At 40.7% G+C, this 22,041-nt stretch overlaps 1 protein-coding gene and 2 pseudogenes across 2 annotated transcripts; 1 reads left to right on the top strand and 2 right to left on the bottom strand.

Annotated features, from left to right (window-relative positions):
* Window positions 1–4,012: 4,012 nt before the first annotated feature.
* LOC124696701 (plant intracellular Ras-group-related LRR protein 7-like) lies at window positions 4,013–7,581 on the top strand. Of its 2 annotated transcripts, XM_047229385.1 has the most exons (8): window positions 4,013–4,331; window positions 4,737–4,783; window positions 4,916–5,024; window positions 5,229–5,314; window positions 5,669–5,759; window positions 6,945–7,030; window positions 7,131–7,217; window positions 7,292–7,530. In XM_047229385.1, exons 2-8 carry the CDS (start codon window positions 4,772–4,774, stop codon window positions 7,403–7,405), a joined length of 585 nt encoding a protein of 194 aa, XP_047085341.1. In that variant the 5' UTR covers window positions 4,013–4,331; window positions 4,737–4,771; the 3' UTR covers window positions 7,406–7,530. The 2 variants fall into 2 exon arrangements, with proteins under 2 accessions (XP_047085341.1, XP_047085342.1); XM_047229386.1 differs by lacking the exon at window positions 4,013–4,331 and having other exon boundaries at window positions 7,292–7,581.
* A 1,234-nt stretch (window positions 7,582–8,815) lies between these two features.
* LOC124695011 lies at window positions 8,816–9,381 on the bottom strand (annotated as a pseudogene).
* Window positions 9,382–13,878: 4,497 nt separating this feature from the next.
* On the bottom strand, window positions 13,879–14,478 carry LOC124695010 (annotated as a pseudogene).
* Window positions 14,479–22,041: the final 7,563 nt, after the last annotated feature.

Raw genomic sequence — 22,041 nt, 5'->3', positions numbered from 1 at the left:
TGAAGCTTGGGCACGGTTTTGCTCTCTTTTTAGAGCTCGGCCTGGACATGATTTGGAAAAGCATGACTTACTTGATATATTTTATAGTGGACTAACCATTGAGTCTAGGGCATACCTGGATAGTTGTGCTGGTTGTGTTTTCAGGAAAAGAACACCAGACGAAGCTGAAGAATTAATGGATAGAATAAGCCAAAATCATGATGATTGGACTACACCTGAACCAACCCCAACACCAATATTGAAGAAGAGGGGTATTATTGAATTAAATGATGAAGATATGAAGGAAGCCAAGAAATCTCTTAAAGAGAAAGGTATCAAATCCGAAGATGTGAATAATTTACCTCCCATAAAAGATTTATGTAAGATAACTCTCCCTTCATCCACAATTGAGGTACATTCTCTTCAACGCTTTGATAAAGAAGATATTCCTTACTCAAAACCTCCTGATTAATGTTTAGATGAATTTGATAATTATGTTGTTAAGCAAGATAACTTTAATATGAGAGTAGAGAATCATTTGATGGAAAATTCTCAAGCAATTAGTAAATTGCATGATATTGTGGAGAGAACCTCCAATGATGTTAAGATGCTTGTTAAACATTTTCATATGGTTCAAACTCAAATTGATCAACTCACTAAAGTGCAAAATGACTTTTTAAAAAATACTTCTAAAGAAAAACATGCTTATGAAGTAACAACTAGAGGTGGTGTTTCTACTCAGGATCCTCTATATCCTGAGGGGCATCCCAAAAGAGTTGAACAAGGTTCTGAACGAACTAAAGAAACTAGTGCTCCTTCTAAGAAAAAGAAGAAGAAACATAAAACTGTTGTAGAATCTTCTGAGCCTGTTAATGATCCTAATAGTAATTCTGTTTCTTATGCCGAAACTGAAAGTGGTAATGAACATGAAAAAGATAATGATAAGAATGATGTTTCTGATAAAGAAGAGGTTGAAGATGAACCTGAAAAGCATGCTAAAAATAAAAATTATACTAAAGAAGATTTCATTGCTAAGAAACATGGTAATGAAAGAGAACCTTGGGTTCAAAAGAAAATGCCTTTTCCTGTTAAGAAACTAAAATCAAAGGAGGAAGAACACTATAATAAATTTTGTGATTGGATGAAACCTTTGTTCTTGCAAATTCCTTTGACTGATGCTATTAAATTGCTTCCTTATTCAAAGTATATGAAAGATATTGTCTCTAACAAAAGGAAAATTCCTAATGAGGAGATTTCCACTATGCTTGCTAATTACTCTTTCAATGGCAAGGTTCCAAAGAAGTTGGGAGACCCAGGTATACCGACTATCCCTTGTTCCATCAAGAATAATTATGTTACAACTGCTCTATGTGATTTGGGAGCAGGAGTTAGTGTTATGCCTTTTTCTCTTTACAAGAGACTTTATTTAGGTAAGTTGATACCAACTGATATATCTTTGCAAATGGCTGATAAATCTACTGCTGTTCCTGTTGGTATATGTGAGGATGTTCCTGTTCAAATTGCTAATAATTGCTTAATATTAAATGATTTTGTTGTGTTGGAAATGCCTGAAGATGATAATATGTCTATTATTCTTGGAAGACCTTTTGTTGTGTTATTGATTGCAATAAAGGAAAAGTTACTTTCAATGTTGATGACAAGGAGCATACTGTTTATTTTCCAAAGAAGATTGATAAAGTATATGGAGTTAATACAATTTCTAATTTGAGAACTATCAAAGTGGGAGTTATTGATTGTCCTATATATGAGCCTAAAGAAAGATATCAAAATATTATGATTGGGTCCATATCAATACAATATAAGGTAACATGATTGATCTGAGGTTTATTTCTTCTTATGTCATGTAAAATTTATTTGGTGGCAAGACTTGATCAACCTTGTTAAAAAGTACATTTTAAATGCATGGAAGAGCTAAACAACATTTCTTTCTTTCTCCACACTTGTTTTACTTTCTGTAATACTACTTGTTTTGCAAGATACTTTAATTGTTTAAAATTTTGAAAATCTTTTTCTGCCCTGAATCAGTTATTTTCTGCCCTGAATCAGTTATTTTCACACCCAGAAATCAGTTTTCAAAAATTTACAAAAATTATACCACTGATCCTATTTTTAAATTTGCAACCTGGGAGTGCCTGGGGCTGACCAGTGGGGCACCCCAGGGTTGCACCCCATGTGCCGGCATGGCCAGCATGGGGGGCGCACCACCCTGTGGGGAGGGCTCCACTGATAACGTGTGAAGCACACGTCCGTTGGGAACCCCAAGAGGAAGGTGTGATGCGTACAGCAGCAAGTTTTCCCTCAGTAAGAAACCAAGGTTATCGAACCAGTAGGAGATGAAGGCCACGTGAAGGTTGTTGGTGGAGGAGTGTAGTGCGGTGCAACACCAGGGATTCCGGCGCCAACGTGGAACCTGCACAACACAATCAAAATACTTTGCCCCAACTTAACAGTGAGGTTGTTAATCTCACCGGCTTGCTGTAAACAAAGGATTAAACGTATGGTGTGGAGAATGATGTTTGTTTGCAAAGAACAACAGAGAACAATGATTGCAGTAGATTGTATTTCATATGTAAAAGCATGGACCGGGGTCCACAGTTCACTAGTGGTGTCTCTCCAATAAGATAAATAGCATGTTGGGTGAACAAATTACAGTTGGGCAATTGACAAATAGAGAGGGTATAACAATGCACATACATATCATGATGACTAATATGATATTTACTTAGGGCATTACGACAAATAACATAGACCGCTATCCAACATGCATCTATGCCTAAAAAGTCCACCTTCGGGTTAGCATCCGCACCCCTTCCAGTATTAAGTCCACCTTCTGCTAACACGATAGACAGATAACATTTCACGTCATAAATGATAGATTAATTCTGCCTATTATATTAAAAGAGATGCAAATTTAGCAACCTTTTCATACTTGGGAGTTGACACTCCAGAACTGACCATTTTATGAAAATGTCACAGCACAAGGAACTCTAGATTATTGTTAAAGGTGTGCCTAAAAGTGTTAGCGAATAACTGTTATGATTTCGGCACCTTAATGTGTGCTGACGTTAGTTACTGCTGCAAGCCTGCAACGATGTAGTTCTCAAATATCATTTAAAAACTCAACAGGCTATCTGACAATTTCATTTAGAGAAGATGACAAAGTTCAGTCATAAACTACAGGTTCTAACCTATAGCTTGAAAGCAGATGAAAATAAAAAAATATGTGATGCTAGCAAGGCAAAAATAAACGATTTCACCCAGCCAGCATCGCACAGAGGCCCTACTTTGCTAGGTGCCATGCTGCAGCCAACAGCTAGGCGTTTGCCTCGCCTTTTTTCTAATGTTGAAAACCATACTGATGGAAGCTTATTTTGCTTGAATCACATGCCTGTTTCTCTGCTTTCATATGTCCCAAACCACAAGCATTAACAGGGCCAAGAGTGTTCACCATCAGTTGAATTTAGTTCATCAGATAGGCGTTTGAACCAGCCAAGAGGTGTTTCTCCAGGATACCAGGTAGTTTGTTCTAAGAGATTGAAGCCTTCATAGCAACACTAGCTTGTCTTATCTCATAATTGCCATGCCAATCGCTATTTAGCCCACAGCTGGGTGAAATGTTTTCGGATGCATAGAGGGCATACATAGAAGTTGGGCTATTGGTTTGCAAGCAGTATGTCTACTAGCAGTACCCAATTCTGAACCATAGGCCGCACATGGAGACGACACTTCGTTGGTGCCCAGACCTTCGAAATCTCAGTTTGTCGTTAAGCCTAGGAACTGAATCTTGTATGCCGAGGATGATCAGTAGTGTCCACATGTGTGTGAAGTGTGATCTTCGAACAAAAGGTTGTGTCTGTGCCAAGTGATGCCTTCTGTACTGTGGTCCACAGTCTTATTAAATCCAACACGGAGTCAGGAGACACACAACTCAGGCTAGCAACCCAAGGGTTATTTGTCCAGGTGTCACGGATGGTTTTTATTTTTCTGAGCTGATTGGGCAAATAGGCATGCGCAACACTAGTCAAATTGTAAGCTTTTGGTGTTTCTCTCTCCTTTTTGTGTTCACAAAATGGAATCCATATGCTTCTTACTCAATTGTTTGCCCTCATAAAAACATGTTCAATTATATAATCTCACATCTCAAAGATTATGCATATAAGTCAACTTTCTTTTATGTCTACATGAAAAAGGGTGCCTCCCTCCACCTCTTTTACTTTAAAATTGCACGTCTCTTCCAGAATTTTAATATCATTCCATACAGGTAGTACCAAATGAAGTTCTATAAGTGGGGAAGTCCCTTAGAACTCTGGATTTGACAAACAACAAGATAGGTAACCAAAATTTTGAAGTACTTATTTCCATTCTGGGCGATCGATATTAATACTTGGTGCTGTCTGTTTTTCTTGTCCTTAGTCAGAATGAACTAGTTGGAAGTTATATGCACATTTATTTTTCACTTCACAATGTTAACATGTGCTATGTTTTGAGCCAATTTGCTACAACTTGATGTTTTGTTTTTTGGCCTTTCTTTTTGTAACCGTCTGTGGGTAGAAGTTATCCAAGACCCGTGCTCGGCAGGATTACTTAGCATCTTACTTGGACAGAATTTCCTGTTCTTAGTCCAAGTTCCTAATAACTTGACCAGCTATGAAACTGCATAAGCTGTTTTAGTATATTTAATGTTTGTATACTTGTATCCCTTGAGCAATGTCAACTCTTTCTTTTTGATATTGCAGTTGAGATTCCGCAGGAAATTGGTACCATTGTGAATATGCAAAGACTTGTAAGAATTCTTCTTAGTAGATATCAGCTTGAATTATTTGTTCAGAGATGTGTATTTGCAAACAATGATTCTTCCTTTTTTTTCCTCAATAATGGCGGCTTGATAGTGATGTTTCCCTGTATGTTATTGTAGGTTTTGACTGGCAATTTGATCGAAAACATTCCAGCTAATATTGGATACCTGCGGAACCTTAAAATCCTCACGCTTGACAGAAATAGGATCACCATCTTACCTGAAGAATGTTAGTTCTTACGATCATATACATGTTTGTTTAAGACTTCAAGTAAAAAGTAAATGTTATCATAAACTTACTGTTTACATAACAAAGGTGTCTAGGGTCAGTCTAGAACTCTTACCCTGACAAGAAGTTTGTTGAGAGTTATGACTTCCATCATATTCTTAACTACTGCCTTCATCTTCTAACATGGTCTTTTGGTTCATACAGTGGGTTCTTTGTCCAATCTTCAGCAGCTTACTCTTTCTCAGAATTCTTTACTGTACCTACCTAAAAGTGTTGGAGATTTGTGCAATGTAAGTTTCTTATTTGGGTCAACATGCCAGACATTCCCTATATTTTATCGGACTTGTTGCACAAAAGGAATGTCTAATTCATAAAATTATAATGATGCATTCAGTATTTATTTTTGCTCCAGAACATAAGTATTGCTTGCTTTTTTTGTTTCGTCAAAATAAGTCCATTTTATTAAACTGTGCTGTTCTATATCTTTGCTCCAGAACATAAGTCTGATATTCCATCCATTTTATCTCACCAGTACATATTCAAAATTTCTTTTTTCGCAGTGGTCAATGTGTTGTTATATTTTTTATGAGATATATGGTATTGTTATCGATAGCTTACATTCATTTTGTGTTTGACTGGTGCAGATGCTGCTACTCAATATATCTGATAACAAACTAAATGCCCTTCCAGAATCAATTGGAGGTTGCAAGTCCCTGGAAGAATTGCAGGCAAATGGTAAATCTGCTTGTTTGGGCAATACTACTAATCTCTTAATACAGTAATACCATATAATTTGAATTTCCTGTTTTTCCCTTTTGCTTGCAATAGTAACCATCCATGTCCAAGTAACGGCACGAGTATTACGAAGCATAAAAAACATGTAAATGGTACAGCTTCCTTCATTTGTCCTTACGTGATAGAAGAAACAAAAAGAAATCATATGATTTACATAATTTGTCCGTACAAGAGAGACAATGTCACATGGCATATTTATGCCAAATAACTGTAGCACTTAGCAATATATATATAAATAACAAAAATATACGGAAATTCATTTCGGCTCCCGGGTGCGTATGCTCCCTCTACCAAAAATATATTTTTTGAAATGTCAAAAAATTTCGACAAAAAATTCTATGTGTACATCTCCAGAATATACGTGTGTTCGTCAAGTTTTGCGAGGACCCAATACTTATTGTGATCTATGTAAAAAAGAGAAAATTTATGTTCTGAAAAGCCTTATTTTTAGCATTGAATTTTGTCTTCTTTACACACGCCAGATGACAAGTCGATTTTTCATGAAACGACTTTGTGAGCATGTAGCACATGAAGATGTACGTGCAAATTTTTTGTTTCAATTTTTTTGAAATTTCAAAATATGTGTAACATGCATTTTTGTGTAACATGCATTTTAAAATAAAGGGAGCATATGCTTCCATGTACCAAATGATCACTCCCAAAAATATACAACTAGAGAAGGCAAGCAACAGCCACAGTAGAGAAATCAACTAAATCGATATTTGGCACAGATGACATTAACATGACCTTCTTTTTGGAGCCCGAAAGAGGAATGGACCAGCTGGGCTAGCTGTGCTCTGGATGTTTGCTTCCAGTTAATCAACTTCAAGATTTGCTTACTATCATTATTATCATGTTAATGGTTGTATACTTTTGAGGGTCTTTTCTTTCATGCAAATTATGGACGCATGGTTATATGGAGTAAGTGAGATGTCTAGATATTTAAATTTTAACTTAGTAATGATTATCATTTGCTAGTCTAAAATGATTTTCGCATGTCAAATCATTGCCTCTTAGGATATATTATTCTGCTTCATGCGCTGAGCAAAGCTATGCCTTCCTCTGTTTGAGTACTTCTCCAAAGCATTCTCTTACCTACGGCTATCTTTCATGTTAAATATTTAGGAAATTCACTTGAAGATGTACCCTCGTCAATTTGCAACTTTATTTGCCTCAAATCTCTATCATTGAACGGAAATAAAATTCGCCAGGTGTGTATCTTGTGCACTTTATGTATTATATTGTTGACGCTGTTATGAAATAAGACCAATTAACTTGACACCCCTAAGTCGATTCTTTTTTTGCCCGCAGCTTCCCCAAAACATACTGAAAGACTGCAAGGCTCTTCAGAACCTTTCACTGCATGACAATCCAATCTCGATGGACAACTTCCAGCAAGTTAGTGGCAGGAGGCTTTTCTGCAACTTAATCAACCTGTTTTTAATTTAAATTCCATTTCTCGCTTGTCGCAGATGGATGGATTGGAGCAATTTGAAGCACGCAGAAGGAAGAAATTCGACAAGCAGATCGACTCAAATGTCATGATGAGCTCCACGGCCTTGGATGAAGGCATTGACTTACGCTAGAGTTAACCTATTTTTCCCCAATTAGTCAGAATTAATTGCGAACTTTGTATATATCAATGTCTTCACACTCCAATTTGGTAAAGCAATCAATAAATACAAAACATATGAAAAATGATTGGACTATCTTTTGCATGTGAATCTACAATCGTTCACCCTCAGCATATTATGCATTCTAATGTAATTGTAAGAGTATATTCAAGTTTTTAAGTATTTAAGGTAAAAATAAACAAGCTGAATGTTAACAGAATCATTGCTCACATATTTTACATGGCCCAATTTTCATTTACTCTGTAATATTGCTTGCATTTTCAAGCAGATCCGATCTAGCATGTAAATTTAATGTTCGGATGATCCTGATCGCCATATTGAAGAGTACTAGATATGAAACTGATGGTACATTCATACACATCTTAACTTTTTCTATGCCACTAACCTGCTCTTCATGCAACAAACAACTTAATAAGCCTTGTGCATAACAAGAACAAATAACAACTTAACTTTTTCTATGCCACTAACCTGCCCTTCATGCAACAAACAACTTAACAAGCCTGGTGCATAACAAGAACAAATAAGGAGACAGGGAGTCACTCCGCCGAATTCCCAGCGTGGGTGTAAAACTATGTCATCTGTGAATTAATTCTTACAGAATATGTGACTGAAGTGGCACAAACCATCAAAAGGTCCACCCATTTTCGCGAAACTGTATGTAACCGAATAGGATTATCATGCGAAATGTTCTGTTGGAAGTTTTTGACAATTAGAAGCATGCTTTTTTGGTGGAAGAAACATATGCACCCAAAAGCCGAATTAAATTTCCGGACAGCTAAAAGACCTAGCACAAAGACCTATCTTGCTTTTTTTCCTTTCGTTTTTATTTTATCTTATGGGTGCACAAAGTGATTGATAGTGAAAAATAACCCGCAGAAGTTTAAATGTTTCAAGAGGAGTTTAATTGTTTCAAGAAATCGGAGCCGGCAGCACGACCAGGATGATCCAAACCGGTTCAAAATATCAACTTTTATGACTCGCCAAAACAACTGAACAGCCCAAAAAGTGCTAGCGCTTGACAAATTGCTTGGTTGACATTTATTTTCGCGTAAGTACCTCACAATATTGCCCATCATCATCATCAATCGACATCACACACCGCTAGAAGCTTAGACTGTCCAGGAACTAGAGCTCTCTACTGGATATCTAAGTACAAACATCATGCATGCATGGCACCATCGAATCGATCACGTGTCGGAAGTTTCGTGATACATCGATCGAGCTTTCGAAAAGCGCAGCTAATCCTGATCACATTAACCGGGGGATGATTTGAAGTGCGAAACTAGGTTAATGAACGCGAAAAAACCCGAAGTGGAAGTAGCGGATCGAGCCCTGACGTAGGATCGTCTTATACTAGTCCAACTAAGTGGTGTTCTTCTTGGAGATCCTGCCGATGACACCCTCCCTGCCCTGGCCGGGGATCCCGGCGTGTCCACCCCGACGTGCTTTCTTGCCCTGACGCACATGCAAATTAAACAAGCCAACATGAGTCGCATATATAGGCCCAGAAAACACAGATTGATGGAACGAAAAACTAGCTAGAGGTCGTACGGGTACTCGGTGACTGGATCGGCGACGCCCGCGGTGAGGGAGCGGTCATCCTGGACGTGGGTGACCTTCCGGAACACAGAGCTGCCGACGAAACGCTCGGCATCGTCGAGGGCGAGGTCCGGGCCGGGTCCGCCACCTCGGCCACCGTCTCGCGCTTGTCGAGGCGAACGTCGAGCTGCTGCCTCGCCGTGTGCAGCCCCAACGTCGCCGCGCCAGCCCGATCATCCCAGCGCCACGTAGATGGGCACGTAGTCGCCCACCGGCTTGGCCTTCGCCCTCGCCGCTCCGCCGTCAGCTTGCGCGGCCGCAGTTGAGGCCGACCTACGGTAGCCCTGCAGGGCGGCCGTTCGGAGAGCGGCGGCAGCTCGTGAAGCCATGGCCCTGGGTCAGCGTGCGACGAGTTTGATTTGGTTGGGATGCTTGAGTTGTTTGGATTGTGTGTGCACTTGTTTTGTCCCGCTTTGTGCATGCTGATGGTAGTGGACGACGCCGGCATTTCATATAGGCGGCTCGGTGCCGTCGTGGCAACAAGCGAGAACTGACTGGAGTCTGGAGAGAGGTCCGCGGAGGGCCATGCGGGGCAGGGAGGCGACGCTCCTAGGAGTGCCTAGAAGAGCACACGTGCGCAATCAGCTAAGCGTACCTTCTTCGTGCACACGGGACGTAGTGCTGCTAGTTTATGATGCTTTTGGAGCATCTCTAGGAGACGTCAAACCGCAGCCAGCATCGCGTTTGCAGGCTTTGAGGAGTTAGACGTAATTTTAGACACACTGTAACTCCTAAAACACGCAGGAGTATCGGACCATAAAAACCGGTAGACAACCAAGCAAACGATCCAATTTATAATTCTTACATAATCGTACTTACATCCAAAAACTACCTATTAAAATATTTGTTAAGACATACCCATTTGATATATCTACCAAAATATTAAAGATATTTATATAAATACTAATGTAGATGCAAAAACAAGAATGCATATAATTTAACTTGTCAATGTTTGTACAATGCAATAACAAAGTGTTCATACCAAATACATATGTTTAGCACAATGCAACTAAAACAATTAATGTACATTGCAGTAAAAAAATGAGACAATAAATATTAGTAAAATTTTATATCTAAGTAATTTTGGTAACTCTGTAATGAGTTTGGTATGATTATAAAGATAAATCAGGTTATTGAAGAATATAAAAGTTTAATGTAAATTATATCTATTAAACTTGCTCCGGTTCCAAATTTAATTTGGACCGACACTGGTCAAGATCGACTAGAAACTAAGCTGCCACATGCACATTACACTGGGCACAACTTCACAAGAGTTTCGATCCTCTCAAAGGAGAGAGATCGCAACGGCAAAGAGTGCCACGAGCACAACGGCAATCATGCTTCCATCGGCGTTGTTCCCTGCTGCCATGCGGCTGAGGCTGATTCCAATGTTGAATCTGCAGGTTACGTAGGAGGTAGTGGCGAGCTTGCCAAGGTTATCTGGGGGCTAACCACAAAAAATCACGGTTTGGGGTGCAAAACATTATAATATAAGCATTGTAATTTTTTTCCTTTCCTAATTCTGTACAAGCAGGGGGCAGTGGCCCCCCCCCACCCACGTTGGTCAGTGGACTCGGCATCATCCAGTTTGAGACCCAATAATCATAAAGATAAGTAAAGGTGGTAATTCGAAAATGTAAAAATGGAGAACTTAATCTTGAATGGATTGAACTATCTTTGTAATGTTAGCCCTGACACTCATGTTAATTTCTACATTCTGAATAGACCATAACATCTTCCCTTTCTTTGGAAGGTTCGCCCTGACATTGAGTTACTCCAAAATAGGTCATGGGGCTGCAAATGAATTTTATACTCAATTTTGTTGATATTTTTCCGTTCATTATTTGGAATTCTGTTTTAGTTTGTGATAGTGTCTAATATAAATGATTGCACAAAACTATGGTCTATATTCAAGATTTTCTTGTTTTTTTGCTATTGAAATGTGAGACTAGGAGCAAACGAGAGCATGTTCGCACAACTGTTATTATTGAAGTGACATATCGCAGTCTTATAGCCACAACAAACATAAATCATATAGTGCAAAGTCACGGAACATAGAAGTCTAGACTAGAAACTAAGCTGCCACCTGCATGGCATGGGAAAACTACATTGCCCAGCTTCACAAGAGCTTCAATCTCCTTAGTGGAGAGAGATCACAACGACCAAAAGTGCCACGAGCACAACGGCAATCATGCATGCATCGTCGCCATTCCCTGCTGCCACACTGTTGGGGTTGATCCCAACATTGAACCGGCAGGTTCCGTATGAGGCAGTGGCGGAGATTCCCAAGGTTATCTAGGGGTGACCACAAAATTGCATGGTCTAGGGGAGGGGCTAAAAGGCTAAAAAAGTTGTACTACAAGCCTAGTATTTGGGCGGTGCCCCCTCCCCCTGACTGGTACATAGCCATGCCTCTGGTAGGAGGGGTCGATGTCAGTCAGTATGAATGTTTAGACTGTACTCAGCGTCATCCAGTTTGAGACCTGATAATAATAAAGATAAGTGAAAGCAGTAATTAAAAAAATGCAAACATGGAGAACTTCCTTAATCTCGAACTATCTCTGCAATGTTTCGCCCTTACATTCCTGAACGATGAATGTGTCAATTTCTGCATTCTGAATAGACCATAAAATATTACTTTTCTTTGGAATATTGGCCCTCACATTGTTTTACTTTAGTATACTGTGTATGGGGCTGCAAATGTGTTTTCTTACACTCGACTTTGTTGATAATTTCGTTTGACTTAATTATTCTGGATTTTGTGTTAGATTCAATAGTAGGAGAAAACTCATCAACGGCGTGCAGAAATTGAACTTAGTGCCGTGTATACGGTACACCCCTGGTATTTCGCCACTGGTACCGGCGGCGTGCGCTGAAACACGACCGAGTTACCTGCGGCATGCATCCCTGACACGCCATGGGTAACCTTGAAACTCCGCCGGTAACCAAGTTAGCACGCCACTAGGCATGCAAGTACTAGTGGAGAGTGCACTCCAAGTTTCACTCCGCACATTTTACAGCATATCTATACACCAAATACATATACACGTTACACGCATACATCCAGATCCATAATCTAGCTCATCTATACCACTATATAGTACACGAGTTTTTGAATCTGGATTTACCACTTAGTTCTAGAGTCTTCCTTCCAATGAAGTAATCCAAGCCGTTCATTTGCATGCTGAACCTTCTAGCTCCCGTTCATCTGACCTAAACTCAATTGATCCAACGGCTGGGAGCTCTTGGATTCGTCACTGGGCTTTCCCGCGCGAACATACCCTGCGGTAGTTGCTCGATACTTCTGGACAGGTCTACCGCGGCGGCAAAAAAACCTCCAGCGTTGGGCCAGGTTGTGGGCTCCATGCATGTGGGCTCCATGCATGTGGGTATTCATCATGTTACTTGTTTTGTCGCTTCACGGTGTGGAATAAGCTACTGGTCTACTGCTACATGGTCCACTGGTACATGGTCTACTGCTACATGAGCATGTCGACAGTTAATCTAATTCCTCTTCCCTTACTAATGATTCTTCAAACACCTACCACAAAACTCCCTTAGAAATCGGCAAAGAATAAGAGATTACTATATCTGCTGTCATATTTTTTCGAACTGTTATACGGTAAATACAACATATCAAAAATATAAAGTCTATCGTGTAACTATTTTTACTATTATTTTTATTACGATAACTTTAGTACAAATGGTAAAAGCATGATAATATAAAAACCATGGTCCTTTGGAATTTTTTTTTGTCATGACAACGTTGCTATTCTCTAAGATTATTTTTTCCATATAAAAAGTTTTATCACAAGCCTCCTAGGACAGGTCATCTGTCGTTTTTTGTGTGTGAATATACGTACTCTCTTCGTCCTGAAAATTATGTTGATTTTTTTTCTCTAAATTCAAGTGTATCAAGAAACTATTTAAACAAATCCGCAACATCCTCTTTGGGACGGACGAAGTACATCTATTGAATCATAAAATTTCCACCAACAATGGCAAGTTTAAATTACTTATTGATTGCATGAAGATTCTTATTACAACTTAGAATGTCACCACATACATCAGGGGCTTGTATAATATTATTGCCATGGAGCCAATTCTTGTGTCATAGATTCTTATCTATGGATACATTGTGTTATTGTATGATGGTAACATTTTCCTGGGCTGGTGAAAACTTTTTTGTGTCATGCAAAATTTTCAAGAGATGGTAAGAAATATATTACTTATAAATTTGTGACATAAACATTTAATATATGATAAAAATGCCACAACTCTTTCCGGGTTGTTTCATGCACCATTGGAAATAATAGTAATTTAGCGTAACTTTTGCAAATTAGAAAAAAAAATAGAACAAAAATTGCACATATTGGGGAATAGAGGTTCAAACCAATGTTTATGGAGAGATATATCCTCATTGTTTTTTATGGACGACAATGTGAATAGTTCGCAAATTAATGCTCATGCAGAAGTATATCAGCCGGAATATGTAGTGAGATTTACCCAGAGTCGTTGGTACTCCTAAATACCTGAGAAATAAACAAGTGTGGTACCGACTTCTAAATTATGCGGAGCATTATTATTATTATGCCTTAGTGAAGTAAGATAATGTCATATTTATTATCGTGCAAAGCACGTACAGTTTACTAGTACATCTAGTATACACACATTGCCAAGATCTACAAGTCCAACGCACCACCGCGCTTGTCGTCGTTGCTAGAGCCTCGTGTTGGTGTCGTCCCGTCGTCCCCGCTGCAGCCTCTGACCAAGTAGCGGATCGAGCCCTGACGGCCGTCCTATATACTACTCTAATAATAATCTAATTAAGCGCTGTTCTTCTTGAAGATCCTGTCGAGGCACCTTCTCTGCCCTGCCCGGGGATCACCGGCGGGTCCACGCGGACGTCCTTGAGCGTCACCGTCTTCCTAGTCCTGACGCACAAATTAAGCAAGCCAACATGAGTTCAATATATACGCCATGAAAACACAGTACATACACGGAAAGTATTTCTTAACCCATTAATGGAACGAGAAACTAGAGATCGTACGGGTGGTCGGTGACTGGATCAGCAAAGCCGGATGTCGGTGACTGGATCAGCAAAGCCGGATGTGAGGGATCGGTCATCCTAGACGTGGGCGACCTTCCTGAATACGGAGCTGCCGATGAAGCGCTCGGCGTCGTCGAGGGCGAGGTCCGGATCAGGATCAGCCACCTCGATCGGCCACCTTCTCGCGCTTGTCAAGGCGGACGTTGGGCGCGTGCGCCAGCTGCTGCCGCGCCGTGTAGATCGCCGCCAGCCCGATCATCTCCAGCGCCAGATAGATCGCCACAGAGATTGGCACGTAGATCCACCATCAGCGTGCGCGGCGGCCGCAGTTGAGGCCGACCTACGCGCGATAGCCCTGCTGCTCCAGGGCGGCCATTCGTACGTCGAGGGGCGCCAGCTCATGAAGCCATGGCGCGACAGCCAGCGGAGTAGCGCGCGTGCGGCGAGTGTGGATGCGCGTGCGGGTTGTTTGGATTGTGCGTGCCCTGGCCTTGTTCTGTCTCGCTTTGTGCTGATGGTAGTGTCTAGTGTGCGATGCCGCCATTTCATATAGACGACTCGGTGCCGTCGTGGCAACTGGCGAAGCATCTCCAACGAACTGGAGCGAGTTGGCCCCGAGGTCGACGCACCAGCGTGACCGCCCTCATAGGAGTGTGCCTAGAACAGCTAGCACACGCGCGCGATCGGCTAAGCATGCATACCTCCTTCGTGCACACGGGACGTACGCATCACACACTTTGCTGCTAGTTTCAATGCTTTTAGATGGAAAATAATAAGAGCTAAATACACCATGAGTCCCAATACTTGTACTTCATGTGCAGTTTAGTCCCAATAGTTGCAAAATGGGGTAAAGCAGTCCCAAAAGTTATGGTGCTGACATGTGGCATTAGGTCTTTTCGCGAAAGGCCCCGCTTCAGTTGGGATTCGAACGCACGCCAAAAGGTCGTAGCCCGCACATGCCAACCGGCAGCGCTACTATTCCTTCTGAAATCTTCCAGACTAGTTACTTATTTATATTGTTTCTTTTCTGTTGGAGGGCCTTTGCATGCTCCAGCCGCCGGGATGAAGCTGGCTTACGAGCGTTGCTGCGTTGGTGTCAATGGGAAACCTTCATTAACTAGCATCAATGGCTGTTTAACTACAGAATTACCACACTAAAATCCTTAGAATTCATAGTATATTTTATTCCAAACCAGTGCACAACCAACAGCAGTAGCAACGCGAACACACTTCGTTTTCTTCATCAATTTTGATTGTTCATTCAGAAAAATGGCAGCATAATTAATGAAATCAGTGAAAAAGTGCCTTCCCTTTTTTAAAATCTTGGCAGATATTTAGCACGAGAGGTCTTGTTTGGTTGGCCCCCCTCATAATTTTTTCCTAGCTTCGTTGTTGGCACGTTCGCTCAAGCTCACGCTGGCATGACCCGGAATCGTTGGAGCTCGAGTACCTGGGGAAGGTGCTCCTGCATATCTACTCGTGGCAAGGTCCATGTCCATGTCCCAGACAAGGTCCACATGTATGTCGAAGAGGCCGATACGCCCGGTGGAGGACCTAGGTTTTTGTGAAGGGTATGCCACACCAAATTTTTGACGCGCCAATTGATAATATTTTTTGTAGAATATAACATAGTTATTAAATAAAAAGAATTTTGGAATATAATTTAAAAAAAATTGGACACATGCATGGCCGACAAGCCATCCTACTATTGAACTAAATTCTCACGGTTGCATCCGATCCTAAACTTCTGAAGTATACGTACTGCCGCTGGATTGTTATTTCGGCAACACCAGAGGATACAGCTTACTAAAATAAACAACAAATATACATAAATAATGTCATAGAAAATTACAATGAAATATAAAAAACCACATACTTGACTACCGCGAACTAATTATCAGTTAACTAAATTATCAGCTAATGTTATACAACTAGCGCATACTACTATACGCACTGTAGAGTGGCTCCAAAGTAAGCACAATAGCTAAATATTTCTTTAATTAATCATCATAGCTAATCATCATTACCATGTAGCTACGTCCTTGCATGGTTCATGGCCATTAGGCCTTAGGTAGACTACAGGCCAATGCAGTAATTAGCCAGACGGTCAAGTTTGGTGCTGAACGATGCATGGTGGCCAAAGGCCCAAAGCTAAATACTCCTGCAGCTGAACCATGCATGGTGGCAGGCAAAATTGTACTGCAAACTTATAATTAACCTTAAACTCTGAAATATGACAGATTGAAACGTTGGAGCTGATGGTTCACGCGTTCGTGGTTTGATTCCTAGACCGCGAGTTCGAATCTAGGGACAGCACAATTATATTTTATTTCTTTGCTCCCATCTGACAGGTGGGACCCACGTGCGGTAAGCAGGGTGTAGTATAGGAAATATGTAGGGGCTCTTTGGCGAAAAGATAAATGCCACGTGTCTGCACCAGAATAATTTGGGACTGGTTTTGCACAATGGTTCAACTTGTGGGACTAACTTACTCCATTTTATAACTATTGGGACTAAAATGCACCTAAACTACAAGTATTGGGACTAGTGGTGTATTTAGCTCAATAATAAACTCCACTCTACTCCACACCTGTTCGCAATTGACCAACGCTGCACATATAGATATAAGCATTGCTAGGAAAAAAAGTTGTGAAATTTTGCTACCTGTGGTATAGGAAGAAATGAAAGCTCACCGTACGACTGTAAAATCCGACAGTCCACAATGCATTATATTCGAGAGACTAAAATCCTAACTTCCTTCAATATAAATTTCAAATTTCCGTAAAGATTATGTACTATAACATAAAAAAGGAACCCCCAGGACCGTCAGATGCGACACCATCGGACGTGTAGCTTTCTTTTTTGGCCCACATGCCTACCACCCCACGATGGAGAAGTCCGCTCCCTCGACCAGTTCGTCTCTACCACTCATCTCCATCGTTCTCCTCTGCTTTTTGTCCCCAAGTTTTCCATTCTGACTACCGCCCCACGATGGAAGAGTCAATTTCAGTCCTAAAATTGTATTGATGTTGGAAAGCTTGCTCTTAAGATGGTCTAGAAAGAGAGACATGAGGCATTTGCTTGGTATGCCATCTCTTCGAGTTAGAATTGATTTTATCGGTTGCAACAATGAAGGGACGATTAATGGGACACATTTGAGGAGAATGATAGTTGGATGAATAACTATGCCATATTAAGCGAGACATATTGGCAAGAATCCAGAATATGATTTTTTGGAGTGTTTACGAAGCATGAGGTCACATAAGGGACAAAATACCGCGTCCAATTAGTGGTGAGTTACTTTTGGACTAATACACGTTTTGTGCCATGTACTCTCCATACTATTTTCTATTTATGTTATGTTGTCTTTGTAGGTTCTTGTTATCTTCCTATGATGATCATGAACCACTCTTCGGGAAAACAGTATTCGGCCTTGTATAATATTGTTCGTTACAAAGGGGACACCTTGCAGAAGGTGACGGAATTCCACCCCCTTCGGTAACATTCGGACGTGATCTTATTGGCCCCCGACTAGCTTCTTGGAATGAACTGCTTATGCGGTTAGATTCAATACATTTGGCTCCGGGGACCGATGAATTACGATGGAATCTTACCAAGAATGGTGTATTCTCGGTAGGCTCTATGTACAATGCCATGTCCATTCCTACTCAACAGGTTCTAAATAACAAGTACATCTGAAAGATGAAGATACCTCTGAAAACAAAGGTCTTTGCATGGTATATTTTGTCGAGGTGTGATTCTTACTAAATATAACCTTGCAAAACGCAACTGGCTGGGTTGTAAGAAATGTGTGTTCGGTCACGAAGATGAGACAATAAAACACCTCTTCTTCAATTGTCGGGTTGCTAGATCTATATGGTCAATCATTCAGATAGGTTCTACCCTGTATCCACCCCATAGCATTGCTAAAGTTTTTGACAATTGGCTAAATGGGGTGGATTCCAGGTATAAGACGATTATCCGGGTGGGAGCGATTGTAGTTGTATGGTCGCTTTGACTGTGTAGAAATGACAAGGTTTTTAATGACACAAATTATTCTCTTATGCAAGTTATCTACAGGTGTATCGCTATGCTCCTTTCATGGTCGTCCGTTTCGAGGACCGATACCTATTTATGGAGGTGTCTACACGGTTGGAGAAGACGGCCAATGAGTTTATTTTCTAACATGGGTGGCTGCATAGCCGTAGGATAGAAGCTAATGGAGCTGGAGACTAGTTGGCTTTTTTTTCCTTTTGTTTCTTTTTGGAAACTTTTGTTTGGATTTTGGATTCTTAATAAACAGCTGTGTGCATCTTAGATATGCAGATGCTAGATGTAATGCTTGAAACATCGAGTAATAAAGCGCTCTTTATCGAAAAAATGACCACAGTCTTAACGATCCCCATTTAGATCAGCTGGTAGAGGCCTCCAAGAACAAGAAGTTGAATCTGGAGACCATACACCACCATGGACAGGGGTTACGGCGCTGCTTCCTTGCTCAGCCAGTTTCCCACTGACTCTCTATTCTTGATTTTGCATTTTTCTCATTATCTCCTGATTTCTTTTGTAGTATGGCACAAATTTTGACCACCTATTGTTTGCCGAATGTAATCTTGCCAAGAGCACGTCTGAAGCTCGCAAGCTGTTCAAGTATCCAACTGTGCGGACACAACTCCATAGAGGCTCAAAAAAATATATCTCAAATCCCGTTTCAAGAAAAACTTCAGAGGCTGACTTTCAGATGGTGTCTTTCTTTTCGCTGAATAGTTTATTACATCTGAAATTGCTTTTTGTTCAAATCTTATGTGAAGTACATCATCGATTTTTGTATTACAGGTATCATCGTTTTTTACTCATGGCCTGGCATGAGACACGTCCTCTATATTATGTATGTTCATGGTACCAGGTTTGTACGGAAAGTTTGGTTATCATTTTCCTTGGCATTGACTATTATCATATCTGTTTCGCAAAAAAAAAAAAAGACTATTATCATATCAATGAAACTTCTACCTCATTCCTTACATTAATTTATTGATTTGGTACTTATATTTTTTTTGTTCCTTTAGTCATTCCTAGATCGACGGTGCCGTCGGTTTTGAGTTTCACCACCAGTCTTCATGCACTAGATTCACACCATGATTTCTAGGTTTAAGTGCTAAAGAGTGCTTCTCATTATGGATTAGTAGTCGGGCTGATCCCTAACCGATGCTCGCATATGGTTATTTTTCTATTGATGGCATAGTTTTCTCTTAATAATTTGTAAATGGTGCAGTTGTTGTGTTTTTCCCCGAACACAGTGTTATGATCATTATTATTCTTTAGAGCTTCTACCAATCTGGATCGTTCGAGCTGTGTTACAATCTCCACTACTATTAAAAAAGCCAGAGCAGCAGATCCAGCCAATCTTAGCCATCCAATTACCAAAATCAATGGTTTAATTTTTTTTTAAGAGAAATCAATGGTTTAATTAGATCTACGTTAAAACAGTGTTAGACGCAGCCCACGCCCCACACCAACCCTTAATCATCAAACGGCAAGCTAAAAGATCCAACTGACACCCCACTCCGACCTGCACGCCGCCGCACTGCCCTCGGCCTCCAACTGCATGCCCTGGTAGCCCTCGCCATGCCCGACGCGATTTGGACCGACCCCATGCCTTCGCACTGTACGCCAGGAGCCCTGGACTCCGCCCGCTCGACCGCGCCGCCGCGCTCCCTGCCCGGCGTGATTTGAGAAGCCCCCCGGCCCCCACGCCTTCGCGCTGCACGCTGTCGCAGTACACTCCACCGATGCGGCCGCACTGCACTAGCCGTCGACTGCGTGGCGAGCGATTCACCATTCACCAACGTGCACCTGCTGTCCGTCTGCACCGAGCCTGACCACATCCTGCTCCTCCAAGACCAAATTTGTAGGTACTTCTTTTCTCTTAACCCCATGCTTGGGCTGAACACAAGTGTCTAGACCACATTCAGGTTTGATGACACAGATGCAGATGCTCAAAAAAAGACTGTATAGACCACATTCAGGAGAATGTCCAGAAAGGCTTGCCTATTTGGATCATGCAGTTGAGTTCAAAATAATACAGAAAGGCTTGCCTATTTGGATCACGATCAGCTATTTCCTTTTTTATCTCATATGTAGGCAACAAGGCATCGAGCCAACTATAACGGATGTGGACTTCTAGGTGCTTTCAACATATTTAGAGCACATGTCCTTGGCATGAAATTTTTGAGACCTCTGATTATTTGACATGAGTGCATCTCTGAAGGTAATATCTTCTATATAATCGCATAGCCCCATTGGCTGTGATGTTCAGATATTCACATCCTTCACTGAATCTGAAATAACAGTAGCGCTAGCTTCTCTTCTTCTAAAGATGCCACAAGTTCTTTAGGCTCTTTCGTTAATCATGTTTGCTTCTTTTTGTACTTCTGATTATTATGGTAGAGGTTTCCAGTAATACACAACTCAAACCTCTACAAGATATTATGAATATTCTCATTTATCATGTTCTTGGTGATGAGATTTAAAATAATTTTCTATTGTGATTTACACATCTCAATGATTTGGCATTGAGAAGAAGAAACAATGTACCGCAAGTTCATTGAGTCAGTTGCAAACATGAGTTTCCCTTGTAGAACCTACGACTTGGAACACCTATTTTGTGAGTCTTTGCTCAAATTTGCATTGTATGGCCAAGTCAGCTTATGTGACTGATTCCTGATGATCTCCTTACAGCATCCTCTCTGATCTATCAGCCTCTAGCAAGCTGCACAGCACTGCCATCCGCAGCATGAATGTAATTGCAGTGTTCCTGCTCCTGCAGATGCTCTTGACAAGCCAGGAACTCTGATGTCAAATCATATATCTCAAAGTGGCATCAAAATTAACACTGGTCTAAAATTATTTTCTAAATGGTCCCTCGATTCAGGTATGAGTGCAAGTCCATCCAGTGTAGTTTTCAAAAGATCCTTTTCGACAGGTCCACGCATATTCAGAACTCTGCGTGGTACAGTAAACGGTGGAGTTGTTCAGTAATAATATGTCCTTCATGACTATCAATCAATATTAAGTGCACTTTTTCCTTTAGAAATTCATCTTCTGCAATTTGGTTATGAAATCCCAAATGTATTTGTCTTTTTTTTCGAGACAAAAAATGGTCTTTTTTTAATCTCCACTAATATAAAGCTGTTTGAATCTAATTAGCATCAAGTTCAGTTAGTACTCCTGATATATACAACACTCATCACCTTTGGGTACTAATCTTTTTTCCTTTTGTCTTATTTTTCCATTTGTTCCCGCAGCCAACAGCAAGAGTCAGGTTATATCAAGAAATACAAATTCCTTACCAGCAGTCAAGCCTCGGCGACATTTCCTCGCCCGATTCATCATGCTTGCCTCACCGGTCAGGTCTGAAACTCTGCCCTCATATTTGCGTTTTGGACATGTTGTCATGGCAAACTTACTCTTCCACGATGCACGTCATGCCCTCATCCGTTGTTTCGTGATATGATGGTTGCTGATCATGAGAGGAGGTCGAATAGGAGATATCGGTTTATGACAATCTTGAACCCTTTTCCAAGGTAAATTAATTTTGTGTTGGTAGTGGTCTGATATTAAATTCTCGGCAGTTATTGTTACTTTATACATTTCACACACTCTAGGTATGCATATGCTTTGACAATACAATAGTTCTGTGTACAGAAGTGAAGCTACAAGAGGTAGCTTAGCCACTGTAGAGTCAAATAGTGATGTCGTATTGAGTGGTTTGTGGAGTCGGTAATGTTGGAACATTTATAGCTTTTCCAAACTGATTGAGTGCCCATGTTATCTAAATAAGTGACTAATATCATGAATTGGTCTTTTACTAATGGATACTCATATTATGAAGTTTAAACATGATAATAAAGTTTAAATTCTCACCAGCATCTTGGCTTAT

Source organism: Lolium rigidum, chromosome 3 (assembly GCF_022539505.1).
Source record: "Lolium rigidum isolate FL_2022 chromosome 3, APGP_CSIRO_Lrig_0.1, whole genome shotgun sequence".
Taxonomy (NCBI): domain Eukaryota; kingdom Viridiplantae; phylum Streptophyta; class Magnoliopsida; order Poales; family Poaceae; genus Lolium; species Lolium rigidum.
Note: the sequence above shows the minus strand (reverse complement) of the source record. Positions and strands in the feature narration are given on the sequence as shown.